Source organism: Typopeltis vanoorti, chromosome 7 (genome assembly GCF_054136105.1).
Source record: "Typopeltis vanoorti isolate ZY-2024b chromosome 7, IOZ_Tvanoo_1.0, whole genome shotgun sequence".
Lineage (NCBI taxonomy): Eukaryota > Metazoa > Arthropoda > Arachnida > Uropygi > Thelyphonidae > Typopeltis > Typopeltis vanoorti.
In genome coordinates, this window is record NC_143555.1 from 41,465,777 (window position 1) to 41,481,130 (window position 15,354).

Sequence of the window (15,354 nt, forward strand, 5' to 3'; positions counted from 1 at the left end):
TTCGAATCACCGGAGAAGAGGCGAGTACTGAAGCTGCTTCAGCCTTTCCATCAACATGAAGAGCCATAATTGAAAGAGGCAATTATCCTCCCGAACTAGTTTTTAATGCTGATGAAAGTAGACTTTTCGTGAAGAGAATGCCAAACGCAAAAAATATCGCCCGAACAAAAGGGAGCACTAGGATTTAAAGCTGCAAAAGACCGTTTAACCATTCCTCTGGGCAGTAACACCAACGGTGTTTTCAAATTAAAACCGTTGCTCAACACCGACGACGACCAAGAACAGATAGAACAAGGGATTCATGCAGAACCTGAAAATAGTTTTTCTGAAAACGAAGTTTTCAGAATCTGTAAAAGTTTAGTGACGATAACCGAAATCGTTGATTAATTTGTAGCGAATGATCCAGATTTTGAAAGAAGTAGAAAAGCAAGGTGATGCGATCGCTTGCTAATGAGAGAAAAAGCAGATGACAAATGGCACTGGACGACTTCATCATTAACAAATCAAGAATTTCATAACAGCCAGAACCTTCGACAGCACAAAATTAAACTTCGTATTTCTGTGTACGTATGTATAAGTGCTATGTATATTTTGCAAGATAATATAAGAATAACTTAAAATTAAAGTAAAACTTGTTTAATCTTGGTAGCTTGTTCCCCGATCCCTATTTACTATGTGTTAAAATGATCCCGTTTAAAGCTGTTTCGTATGGCGCTTTTTCTTCTAGGAATCATCGGGGTATTACCGTGTATATATATATATATATATATATATATATATATATATATATATATATATATATATATATATATATATATATATATATATATATTCATTTTTAATATTAACTGACGTAAAACCCGAGAATTATAACAAAATGAGATTTATTTGAAAACGCAACATGTTTCGTCGAGATTGACTTCATCAGGCGTTAAGAACATAGAAAGATATTAAAAGACACTGAAAATAACATTGAGACACTCTAAAGCTATACAATTATAAAGTTATAATATTCGACTGTGAATTACAGTTATTATGAAGTTGTATAGTCCGTGTTAAAGTTCTATTGTTATACACTTGTGCGTGTGTGTGGAACCACGCGATCTCCAGTATCTGATAGTAGAGCTGAAAGAGTCAACAAATTATAGCTGAGATTTTTGTTCATATGAAGCGGGTCCAAGATGATTTCTTTTGACTCCACAATGCGGCGTTCCACCTCATCATGGCAAATGTGTAGGTTTGAAGTTGATGTCCAATTTATCTCATGTTGGCGGCTTTCGTTGTTCGTGTTTATTGAAAACAGGACATGGCCCGACAGAGCTCTGGTTCTCTTATAAGCATTATCTCTCTGGTGCTCCTCGAGACGCAGTTGGATAGATTTCTCCGTTTGCCCATAGTAAGGCTTTCCGCACTCACATGTGACCTTGTATACACCTGGGAATTGTAGAAGGTTGTGAGATTGTTTATAGTTGTTGAAACGTGATCTTATTTTTGGCAGAGTCGAGAAGCACGTTTGTATGTTAAACTTCTTTAGGATTATACTCAGCTTTTTGGATAGTGTGCTGATATATGGCAAGACGATATGACCTTTGGAGTCGTCCTGTGTCTCTACGTTGCTACGTTGACGGTGGGATGATTGGTTGTTAATACTTTTTAAAGAGTAGCCATTGTTTTTAAAGGTCCATTTAAGATGTTGTAGTTCTTTTTTTAGTTCTTCTTCATCTGACAGTACAGATCTTGCACGATTCGCAACAGTTGATATAATACCCAACTTTTGCGCTGGATGGTGATGTGAGGACGCATGCAGATATCTGTCCTCCGTGTGTGTTGGCTTTCTAAATATAGAGACTTTTATTGATTCAGGCGTCTTGGTGAGTTTAACATCTAAGATATATATATATATATATATATATATATATGAAATCGTGTAATGCTGCCTTAAAAGTTCAACAATTTATAAAATGTTATGCAAATTTTCGAATAATAAAAATTCTGTTTCTTCCTTTAATCTTGATTATGCTTTTGATCACGCCTAGTACCTTTAAATTACTTTTAAAGGCTCCTATCCTAATTTACGCTCACGCGATTTACCGTGTAGGCATTCGCAACAGAAATCCTACAAAATAAGTTGGTCAATGCTTATTCCTGAAGGTGACCTATGTTTTAGAAGCGTGTGTTCACGGGACCGGTTTGTCTGTTCTGGGACACGAAAAACCCGAGTCTACAGGTGAACAAAAAACCCCCTACATTCGTATGAAACAGGCTAACTTAACTTTTGTCCCGAAGTTCAATTACCCGAGTTCAATTACCATCAGTGACGGGACGGTATTTGAAATCGGATCTTTCCGACCAAAGGGCTTCGTCTATACTGACTGAGCGAGACTATTTTAAAAGGAAAAAAAATAAACTACAGTTTCTCACTAAGCTCACAAGTCGATGTTTGTCTTCCTGAGGAAAATTAACTATACATAAAAATATAACGGAAAAACTCACGTAGAAAAATTATTTAATGGTATAATTTTCGCCCGTGTGTCAGAGGCATCTTCAGTACAATTAGGCACGAAAATTAAACATTAACTGACAATTCCAAAAAGCGCCACCTAAGTAGCTGGTGTAAGATAACTAAAAAGGTCAATAACTTTCCTAAAAAAAAAAAAAAAAAAATACAATAAAAAGTTAGGAAAGATTAGCTGATTTGTAAAGTACTATCTCCCATAAAGGGATGACATTTTTGCTGTATGGAATGGCTCTTCTGATGAACTTCAACAATTTCTCAATAAGTTAAACGCATTTCATCCTAGGATCAAGTTTACCCTAGAAGTAGAATCAAATAAGCAGTTAGCCTTTTTAGATCTTCTAATTCTTCGCCAACCAGATGGTAACCTACATTTCTCAGTTTATAGAAAGAAGACTCATACAGGCCATTATATCCATGCGGAATCTCATCACCATCCCAGTCAAAAGGCAGGAACTATTAAAACACTGGTTCATCGTGCCCACTCCTTTTGTTCTACAGACGATCTTTTACAGAAAGAAATACGATATATAACTTCTTCCTTTCTATCTAATGGCTATAAGAATTGCTTCATTAAAAGAACTTTGAGTAGATTTAATATGTCTCCCTCTTCAAACACAGAGGAAATAACGCGCATTACCATCCCTTATATACAAGGCATCAGTGAACGTATAGCAAAAATTTTAAAACCACTGAATATTTTTGTTGCCTTTCGACCGTTTAGAAAAATCTCCACCTTTCTCGCTTCTCCAAAGGACAAGCTTCCACATCTCAATCATCCAGGTGTCTACCAGATTCCGTGCTCTTGTGGATTATGTTATTTCGGACAAACGGGAAGATCTGCCTCCATTCGGCTAGAAGAACACCAATCTTATATTGAATACTTTAAACCTGAAAAGTCTGGACTTGCAGAACATGCCATCTTCACTAGACACAGAGTTCATTGGAAAAAGACAAGAGTTCTTCACAAAAGTCAGTTTCTCATGGAACGCCTTTATAAAGAAGCATGTGAAACTCTACTTCATTCTCCTAACTTAAACAGATCCGACGGCTTACGTCTATCCCCTTTATGGGAGATAGTACTTTACAAATCAGCTAATCTTTCCTAACTTTTTATTGTATTATTTTTTATTATTATTATTATTATTTTTTTTTTATTTTTTATTTATTTTTTTTTTTTTAGGAAAGTTATTGACCTTTTTAGTTATCTTACACCAGCTACTTAGGTGGCGCTTTTTGGAATTGTCAGTTAATGTTTAATTTTCGTGCCTAATTGTACTGAAGATGCCTGTGACACACGGGTGAAAATTATACCATTAAATAATTTTTCTACGTGAGTTTTTTCGTTATATTTTTATGTATAGTTATGTCTACTCACGGTTTACCTCTTTTAAAACTTATTGAGGAAAATTAAGAAATTTTAGGAGGTGTTCGTAGTTTTTCAATTATTTGCACTACTTAAAATTCCAGTGAATTTTAAGTGGTGAAAAACTAAAGCGACTAATTGTATGCCATAAGGTGTCAATCACTTCTGACACTTCCGAAATTTCCGACAGCATATAGCAATCGATGTTTACATTACGAAACTGATATTATTATACGTTTATTATAGTGTTCAATTTATGTCTTTTTCAAATTTACATTTTGTTTAATTTGAAAACAAATTCAATATTTATTTACCTGTATGTTAGCTGGCTTGATTCTTGCATTATCATAAATTTTCTGAATCTGCTTATGGTTAAAATTAGAAATTCCAATTGCCTTAGCCTTTCCTGCATCTACCATGTCTTCCATACCCTGAAAATTCAATTATAATATAAATACAAAAGTAGAATGTATCCCTACCATAAAAAAACTAGTTTCTTTGTTCTAAAACCAGTGATTACGTTCTATATTTTTTGAAGGTTTATGTATATTTGTATAAAAAATATGAAATAGAAAATGATAAAAATCTTTCTGCAGTAGATACAACATTTTACTAAATTACGTCATATTATGACCGCTTTTAATATAAAGAAAAGATTTTTTTGAGTATCCTTAGCACACACAAACCTCCTGACCAGTTTATAAATTTGTTTGTGAGCTCATCACAAGTTATTTACTTCTAAAAGTAAAATAATGCATGGAGTATATTAATATAAAAAGTGCAGCCGTTTCTGAAATTTAACTCACCTTCCATACGTCCAGTAGGTCAGATTCCATATCCCATTTCAGCTGTCCAGTATTGACTATGGATATGAGTTCTCCAGTAATGACATTGGATATGAGTTCACTCTCCAGCGTATGCTATTGGGGAAAAATTATTAACGATTTCATTTCATATGTATATTTTATACCTGAATGATTTAATTATTGAAATTTGTTTTCTATTTTTTTCATCACTTTTCTGGTATGATAATTTTTGTAGGATATCGAAATCGAAACATTGCTCATCAGAATATGGGAAATTCAGACTATTAAAAATTAAAAGATAACTATCAGTAATTAAACGCTACATCACTCAAACTACGAAAAGCTTTTGTTTTAAGAAGGTCCTATTGTAATTCGTTTTGAAAGTAGCATGAAAAAGGAATGTTAATAAACGCAAGTACTGGGTTAACGAGTGAGGGAGAAAGAGAAGTAGTTTTTTTTTTTTTTTTTTAATTTAACTACTGCCAAGTAGATTATTATCAGACCAGTGCTTAAGTGTTGTCTTGTATGCTTCAATAATTCGTCAAATACAGATCGCATTTGAATGAATGCAATAAACTTTCACCCGAAAGTTGTGTTAAAATCAATTTAGCTTTTATGTTTAATAGAAACTATAGTTGTTGTTGTTGTTATTATTATTATTATTATTATTATTATTATTATTTGCTTCACTGTTAAACATTTTAAGCCGTAGAGTTTATTATTAATACACCAAAATATAAGAGAAAACCATAGTAACAGTCTTCTCATTTCTTAAATCCGTTACGAAACTTTTTTTACGAAAAAATGAATGAAAGAAAGACAGATATAGGAAAAGAAGAGAAACTAAGCTCGATGAATTTTCCAATAGTCGTTGAATATTTTGGATGGTGATGATTTCATATTGACATATAAAATCATTTCGTGTGTCTATCAAATGTACAGTTTTATCCAGGGTAGTGTTTTATATGAGCAAAAGCAACATTCTATAACATAACAGAAATATAGATAAATATAGAAGATTAATTATATAAGTAACGTGGATATTAGATCCAGCATTATTTCAAAGCCGAATGCAGAAACTATGGAATATTCGTAAAAATATGTTGACCCGATAGCTTACGGAACTTTTACGAAACTTTCACATAGTTTCTACATTCGACTTCGAAATAATGATGGATCTAATATCCACGTTGCTTATGTAATTTTGAATCGTCGAACTGAAACCTTTTGGCTCTTTATTTGTGTAAATATAATATTAATCCTTTCACGATTACGTACCTGCGCAGCGAACGGAGTGTGAACTAAATAAAGATCAACGTAATCAAGCTGTAAATTCGCTAAAGACTTCTGCAGGAAATGTTTCACCAAATGTCGACGATGTCCATTAAATGGAAGCTGTTGTGAAGAAAGAAAGAAAAAACTGCTTTCATATCAACGTCAGTTCTTTTTAGCAGGATACTATTTTCTCCTTTTTTTAAATAAGAGTACATGAAAGGAGCAATGAGATATAGAATTCAGTATTATTGCTAAAATGATGAATACGGAAATATTTGTAAATTCTTTTGTAAAAATCAGTTTAAGCAAACCAATTAAACAAGTTATTTCTCGACGTACGCACCCAAAAAATTAATTTGTATATTTATTTCCCTTTAGGCCCCATTCAGAGAAAACAATCTGCTATAATACTTACTACACTGCGGGAAAAACATTCGTTTACTCATGAAAATTGTGAAGCTATACCTTGGTCACTATGAAAAGGTCTTCACGCTTGACTTTTCCCTGCTCGAAAGCTTTCTTCAGAGCTTTTCCAATGTCGGCTTCATTCTGATACCTGTAAGCTGTATCGATGTGCCTGTAACCTGCTTCCAAAGCTGCCTCCATGGTTTCATCTATTTCTTGGGGAGTTGACTAAATTAAGGAATAAGGTTACTAAATGCCATGATAATATTAATAATGATAATCATGCAAATATAATAAAATAGATTAAAGATGTCAGAAAATATTCACAGTTGTAGTAATAGCGTGGTAATGAAGTCACGGTATATAAGATAATTAGTTAGATGCTTTTAAAAACTCTTAAGACACAGAACATTGTTTTCGATATATAAACTGCCCCTTAATCATTGGCTACTCACCAAACGTAATAAATGGCACATTTAAATCAGAATTGTGAGCTGGCTTAAAGTTACAGTCATTATGAGAAATACATTACCTGATTTAAAAATAAAAAATATGCTAACACCTGAACATCCCTACTCTCAGTCTAATATGAAAGGCATCAATATGGATTTGGTTTATCCTTCGCTGCTATAACACCGCTAAACTTCTGGGGAAGCTTTCCACTATAGTTTGGTACATTTGTGAGGTAATTCCCTTCCGGTTTCCCATACCATTAGTCCGTCACTAATGGGCTATAGAGCTTGGCTCGCAATCGGTGTTTCAATTCACCTAACAGGTGTTCGATCAGAGCTATGTGTAGGCCAGTCACGTTCTTCAACACAGATCTCATCAAACCATTCCTGCGCAAACCTCGCTTTGTGAAGGTGGGAATTATCGTGTTGATACAGGAAAGGGCCTTCGTCGAACTGTTGCCATAAAGTTGAAAGCAGAAATTGTCTGGAATGCCATTATAGGCGGAAGCGTTAAGATTCCCTGTGGAACAATGGAACCCAGCCCAAACCTCCTGAAAAACTGTACATTTGACACTCTAAATTCGAGCAGGCAGCATTTCCTAGCATCCGCCAAACCCAGACTGTGAAATGATGAAAGACTGATTTTCAACCCCAGACAACGCATTTCCACTGCACTAGATTCCAATGCTGGCGAGTTTTAAAGCAGTCCACCAGACGCGTGGCATTGCTTTTGCTCATTTTAGGCTTGAGTACGGCTGCACAGCCATGGAAATTCATTTTCTTCAACTTCTGACGAACAGTTGAGTTCCTGCATTGTTTGCAGAGGAACTTCGAAACTCAGTTGCTACGCGCTTCTGCACTCGGTATTTCCGCTGCGTGATTTTACGTTGTTTTAGAGGTGGTGATGGTGCTGGTGTTACTCCTAGCTATCATAAGACGCCACCTTTACAAGAAATCAGTTCGGAAAATTTCCGTGCTGCTGCAGCTGTCCCAATAACATCACTTTCAGTTGATTGGAACAGCTGCAGCAGTACAGAAATTTCCCGAATTGATTTGTTGCAAAGGTGGCTTCTTATTATAGCACCACGTTCAGTCACCGAGCTGTTCAGTTCGGCACATTATGCTGTTAACATTTTGCCAAGCAAAATCTTGGAAGATTGCAAGACGGTTTGCTTCCTTCTAGACCTGTATGAGCCACGCTTTTGATGTATATCGTCATATCCTTCATACGTAAGCGCTTGTAAAAATGGGAAAAAGAAATGGTTTTCGCCCTTTCGATGCATACATAAACCAGCATTTACGCTTCTGCAGGTGTATGCAGCAATTACATAGATACAGTTTGTGAATGAAGTATTTGTTTTGTAGTTTTACATTGAATATTTCCAACTGAAAAAAATCTTACGAAATAGGAAACAGACAAACAACATAGGACTCATGTGAAGCTCTCTAATCTTTTTATGATACACCAATACCGTGAGATCGTGAAATTATACTGACACTTCAAAATAAAGGTTTTCCAGAAGAAAAACTCTTTATTAATTTTAACAAATAGAATATATATTTACATTTAAAATTGAATTTATTATAAAGGCGACCTTGAGAGTAAAATAATTTATCACGCAGTTCAGGAATGAAGCATTGGATTGTATGGATGTGAGCTATGTAGATGACAATGTCATCTGTTGTTTAAACAGTGTCATTAATTTATAACGATAATCCCCAATGATTCGCTAAGACCGTATAACTGTCTAAATATTCACGATACATAGTCCATATTAACGTTGACAACAGATCACTTCTTGTTTCGAGTTAAATGTTTGTAGCAAACTAAATATTTAGACAAGCTAGAGCTGAGGAATAATATGCGTACGGACGAAACCATTTTAACACATCATATGCATTTTGCTAAATGCAACTAACATTTTTGATTACTGAAAATGTATATAATTAAATAGTTTGCCCTTTTTTATGTTTTGGTCCACGAAATAGAAGACCTGATTTCTGTTGATCTCTTTTTTTTTTATTGGTTATTATAAAGAGATTTAGGGAATGGTACAGTCTTGACGATGTGAATTAACAGGTGTATAAATGCAAAACTTTTATAGTGTAGTGAGCTGCAATTCAATGTTTTGTAATGGCAGTGGTATCATTTGGCAGCAGATGTTTATAATTCTTGTGATGAATTTTCAAGACTGCCACAATTTCAGTTGAATAAGTTTTGGTCTTGCAGTTTAGTAGAACAGAAGTATCTTGAAGCTAAATTAATTAACCATTAAACCTATAAATCAGTAAAGAAATATGTCCACATGGACAAAACTTATTTTTACGTTTTATGTTATGCATAAATAAGCAAATTTTTTCTTTATAAGTTTTTATTTTAATAGAATAATTATAACAGATTTTTATAAGATAAAAAATTCTATCTTCTATTTATTAGAATTACATATGAAAGTAACTTTTCCTAATAAATTTTATTATAATTAAACAATAACATTTTTGTTCAACAAGAAAAACATAACTGCAGTGAATGCTGCTTTTTTTTGCAATGTAGTCGTAAAACAAGTTTCTGAGTAAATTCATCATGACTTTTAGCATTCCCCTACCCCCTTCTGATCTTTTTCGACGAATAAGGTGAGTTATCCGGTCTCATACGGAGGTAGGATTTATTTATAGTACCCAGATTATCCAAGGACCAATGCTGGACACGTTCCACTGGTTACATGAATTTTGTTTGCAGATTTGCCTTCCCTCCAGGCGTATATTCTAAAATTGTTGTATTTCTTCTTATCCCGACAGAAACATAATCATACCTTTTCAATTAAATATTCTGGTTTTATTCTTGTTATTATTACTAATTAATAATATTGTTACCGCTAAACTATCAAGAAATTTTAATTTAAATTCTCAATAATGGATGCAAAAGTAAATACTCCAAAAAACGTATTTATTTTATTTATACAATGAATAGATATTTATTAAAAGCAACTTTTATTTAAATTCTTAATAATATATGCAAAAGTATATATCACACAAAACTTATTTATCTTATACAATTAATATCTATTAAAACTCTCCAAATGAACAATTTAAACAAATTTTTCGGAAGAACGAATTCTTTTCAATAATTCATCATCCTCTGATATTTCACTAATAAAATCTTCACAGGAATCAACCATATTATATTTCACAATAAGAATGGTCTTTATTGTCTTAAGTTTTAATTGTTTTCTCTGTAGTTCATAATTTATTCACAACTGAAAATATTCTTTCTGTAACAGCATTTATCCCAGGTAAGCAAAGGGCAAATTCCACTGTTTTTTTATATTACCATAAGGCACTTTTTGTTTCTCAAAAAACGCAAATATCTCAACCCATCTATCTCCTGTGGGAGTATTTTTCTCCTTCCATTCTTCAATTTTTGAATCAATTATATACTTCTTTAAACAATAAACCTTATCAAAAAGGTTATTTTCATATATTCCATGATTTTTTCCAAAATTAGAATCTATATACTCCAACGATACCTCAAAATCATGCCATGATATCCTTTAAGTTCACTCATTTAAATGTCTTAATTTCCAGGACCTGGGATGACTACATGTCCAAATATTCCAAACAGTTACAGTAAAAAGTTTTAACATGAGAAATAAACAATTTTTGTTTTATGCTTCCCTTATTTTCTAAAATTCTTAAATCTCTTCTTATGCCAATAGGAACGTAGTTTGATTCGAGACATTCTCTGGATTTTGCTTTTAGCATATCAAGTTCCTCTGAGACTTCCGTTATTGTACAATAATTTCCTTCAATGTTTCTGACTACTGCCTCAAATACTGATGCCTGACTATGAAGAAATGTTAACCACAACCGAGAGGTATTATCATTGAGAAAGAGTTCAATTATTCTTGGACACTTATCAAGGATAAGAAATATGACTTCAATATACTATATAATTTCAGAATCCTCTCAATCACAGGCATTAAAGCTAGCCATCTAGTTTTACTGTAGCCTAGTATTTTGTGATATTCAACTTCTGCTTCTTCACAGAGTTCTTTCAAAGATTCTACTCTGACAGTGTAAATGTAAAAATGGCTATAAATTTTTGTTACAAGAGACTCTATGTCTAGTGGTAAAATATCAGCAGCAGTTTGAATGGCATTGTGAACTATATGAGCTGCACAACCTAGTCCAATAATATTTTGCTCTAAACGTCTGTTCAGTATAGCAAAGACATTGTTAATACCCTCTCTAGCTATACCACACCACCACAATTGGTATTTGCATTATCAGCACAATATGCAATAACCGTCTTAGATAAATTGTTTTTTTAAGAACAGTTAAGATAGAATTGCTGATAAGCTCTGCAGTTTCCCCAGGTAGGGACACAAAATCAATAATTTTGTGTCCTTATTCTTCACACCACTTTTTGAATCAAAATAACGAATGATAGTAGGAAAATGTTTTACATCTTATGGTTTTGATGCATCAGAAAACACAGATATAAAGTTTATATTTTGTTCCTTATCAAGCTCTTTCAATGCATGTGGTGCTAATACATTCTTGATTACAGCTTCTGCTTTTGTCAGTGCACATGTGAATTTGCTGTCAAATAATTTGCGGATCAGTTTGGATGTACAGTCAATTGATCTAAAATTTGATTGTGATATATGGTATGGAGAGAAAACACAGCCTCTGCAATAGCTAATTCTCTTTCTTTCATCCCAAATTCAGTTTGACGGAGAAAATTGGTCATCTTTACAGATGAAGAAACTGCCTGTAAAGCTTTCTTATGCTTATCAGAAGCTAAATGCGCTTTCCTCCAGAGGTCACAGAAAATTTTCCCAAACAGATTGTACATGAAACATATCCTTCCTGTTCATACTCCTTAATAAATGGATACTCTTTTTTCAAATTATCTGTCAGTTTGCAATCCCTTCGTTTTCTTTTTACTGACATGGTTTAAACTTGATTATTAAATATTATTTAAATTTTTTAAAATAATTACAAACTTTCCAATTTTTAAACATATAAAAAAGATATAGCGAAGTATCACTTCTGCGAATACCTGGGATCTATGATATCAAAAACAATATCAAAAACAACATTGTAATACTATGTCTACAGGTAAAACTTTGATTTTGAAACATACAACAAAATATCATTCTTTAAATTACCATTAGTATAACCATGGTCAATATATCGTTTCCGGGTTTCCTTTGCTCCACAATCGATTTTGTATCGACATGAGTGAAGTACTGAAAGACCTCAAACTAACAATAACTTAAATTGTCTTTATTATTAAAAAAAGAGAAAACACAGCTTTTTCTGTCACGCGGAATTGTTTATTTTATGAATGAAATTTAAGAGCAAAAGATATCATATCTAAACTTTGTTTTATGATAATAATAATAATAATAATAATAATAATAATAATAATAATAATAATAATAATAATAATAATAATAATAATAATAATAATAATAATAATAATAATAACGTTTATTACAGGCATTATCCCAGTTACAATTTGTTACAGATGGTTATGAATTGCACAGTAAAAATAGGAAATAGTTTTACAAAACAGAATACAAATTACATGCATTAAACATACACTATGTAAATTATAGTAGTAAAAACAAAACATAAAACGCTGGTATTATATAAATTTAGATTACATTGATTGACGATGATAATTTTGTCGAACTTTAAAAGTTTGGCATATAATCAAAAAATAATTTTACATGAAAACGATCCTCAGAATAAACAACTAATGTATGTTCGTAATTTATTCTTTCTGTTAAGGTGAATAAAATATTTCAAATGCTGTACGTTTTGCTGTACACATACTAATGCTGTACAGGACCGGTAAATGCTGTACAATACAGCATATACCAGATGCTGTACATCTGGTCACATAAGGTTTATTTCACCCGGACACTCAGGTTTTTCTCCCCTAGAACAGGCAAACCGGCCCCGTGAACACACACACGGATCTACAGTGATAAATACTCAGCTCAACCATTTGGAACGGTTTTTAACATACTCTTTCAACCAAACAACTTAAAAATAAAAAAATAAAATAAAAAAATGCTCTTGAAGACAATGTTACAGTTGATGTAATGATAATTACATCTTTCTGGTTTGCTTTCGTCAGAGTTTGAAGTGACATCTTTAAAGTGGTTTAGAATAGTTTCCACGCGCGATATACAGAAGGTTACAAAATATATTAAAGGAAGAATAGTTTTAAATTAGAAGTATGTGTAAATTACCGATCACTATTTTTCCTTAATACGATCCAAGCACTAATTACGAATAAGTTATGAAATACACAAATTAGCAAGTAACATGTAAAAGTATTCTTCATGAATTCTTGTCATATTCTCATAATCAACTTTCAGTAATCATCATCGTCATCAGTTATTTAGGTACAATCTTTAGTGAAGATGGTAAATTAAATATGGAAATAGACAACAGATTGAACAAAGCTGGTATGGTAGGAAGTCAACTGAAGAAATTTATATGGAATAAGAGAGAAATTAGTCAAAACACTAAGTTAGCTGTATACAACACAGTGTTCAAACTAACTTTAACTTGATCTGAGATCTTAGCGCTGGATCAGAAGTAAAAGACTTGACCAAAGATCGCAGATGTGATACTCCTGAGAAAGATTAGGGGCATAAACAGATGGCATGAATGGGAATATCATATACAAACGAGATATTAGGAAAGAATTTGACATTGTCAGCATCCAGGAATGCGTTAGCAGAGCTAATCTCAGGTGGTCACATAAACAGAATGGGAGAGGAAAGATTAGCAAAATAAGTGTTCTCTGCCAGGTTGGCAGGAAAAGAATCCAGAGGAAGACTAAGATATAAGATTGATGCTTTAAAAAGTGCCTTAGAAGACAGAAATATAAGATCTCATAATGTGGGAGTCTTTAGAGGTTGATTTGGAGGAAAACTGTTGATAGAAAGTTAGTAATGATGTAAATTTTTCATGTAGTACTATCATATCCTGTATCTCCATTGAGGATGCATGTCAGGAATTTGATGATGATGATGAACTTTCAGTAAACACCACAAGAAAATAATGTGCCCAATATAGACTGCAACGTTTGCTGGCCAATCAATCATCCACTTCCATATGTTGAAACTGCTAAACAGTAATCAATCGTTTAACAGAGAGGAGAATGTACTCGTAGCTTAGCAGAACACACTTAATTTAATTTTATCAAGACCAAAATAAAACACTGTTCATACCTGCCAGGTTCCTATTCCAATTATGGGCATTTGCACTCCTGTGTTAAGCTGAATAGATGTAGCCATGTCGAACTTGAACTTTGTGTGTATCGTAGATATCTGGCAAACGAACAGGAAGCTTTAAAGAATACAAACAGCAGAGTTATCTTTTCTAGGTAGCCTTGAAGCGCGAGTTCGCAGTTATCTAAACGACTGCCCTTTCTGCCTAGTTTACCCACTTGTCTATCGCTATCATATCAAATTTTCCCCACTCGTTAGTTTTCTATTCTTCTTTAATAATACCGATAGAATGTAAGAAAATTGACATAAACTGGGTTTTATATTTATCGAAGGATTTTAATTGATACTAGATAAGAAATACAACATGTAGCTGTTTGGTTTCTTCATACAAAACAACTTAAACACTTAAACTGTCCATTAAGTAATGAACCGAATACAATTGTATTTTTTACAATACAGAAGAACGCATACATCAAACACATGGAGCGTGTATGATGTCAACTGTTGTTATGTAAGAACGTTCTGTAATTAGCAGCAAAATTTAACACTGGCCTGCTTAATGATGTTATGAGGGCCTTCCAAATATCAGCTAGAATTAATCCTTGGTTTCTATTGAGGTTGTGTTTAGAACGGATGACTTCTTTATGATGAATCGGGAGCGGAAATCTTCCTCTAAATAGAGCATGGAGCTTTTGTCCCATTCGATGGTATGGTTTGTCCTCGAGAAATGAAGGAAATTGATCATCTGCAATCCAATCTATCCAGATAGTGAGGTCAACTTCCTAGGCGACTTCAAACTATACAATTCCAACTGCCACGCCTTTTCCACCATTTTGTATGAGCATAATTTTTTTTAGTGCAGGAAAATAATCACGATTGAAAATGATTATATTTGTGCAGGAAAAGATCAAACTTGCCAAGATATAACTTTTCTTCCTTCGTAAGGTGTTGCACCAGAATCTAAGTGGAAATTAGAATAGATTTTATTATTTATATTAGTTATTTAAAACTTACGACTTTTTATTTTAATTAATTATTTATTTACTTTTGCTTTGGTTATTTTTTTTCAGAAGCGATACTTCTTTGTTTCTTTCTTGTTTTTCTGCCTATTTCGGGTAATTAGGATATTACAGACTGGAGAAGTCCTTACTTCGTTTATTACATAACACACTGTTTTCAAGGATGATAACTAACTGCATTTTAAGTGCAGTTATAGTACGCCCACAGATTCGAAACCCTTCGATACTTCTGCGCATGTCACAAATGGAGAATCCATTCC

The 15,354-nt window shown here is 33.1% G+C and overlaps 1 protein-coding gene across 1 annotated transcript in view; it reads right to left on the bottom strand.

Annotated features, from left to right (window-relative positions):
• Positions 1 to 14,146, bottom strand: part of LOC150104617 (1,5-anhydro-D-fructose reductase-like) — a 31,408-nt gene extending 17,262 nt beyond the window's left edge. Inside the window, exons 1-5 of the mRNA XM_090395813.1 lie at positions 14,076 to 14,146; positions 6,428 to 6,595; positions 5,966 to 6,082; positions 4,688 to 4,801; positions 4,196 to 4,312 (exon numbers count right to left, since the gene is read on the bottom strand). Coding sequence (XP_090251939.1) covers positions 4,196 to 4,312; positions 4,688 to 4,801; positions 5,966 to 6,082; positions 6,428 to 6,595; positions 14,076 to 14,141 — 582 coding nt within the window. The 5' untranslated portion in view covers positions 14,142 to 14,146. The remainder of the gene's footprint in view (positions 1 to 4,195; positions 4,313 to 4,687; positions 4,802 to 5,965; positions 6,083 to 6,427; positions 6,596 to 14,075) is intronic.
• Positions 14,147 to 15,354: the final 1,208 nt, after the last annotated feature.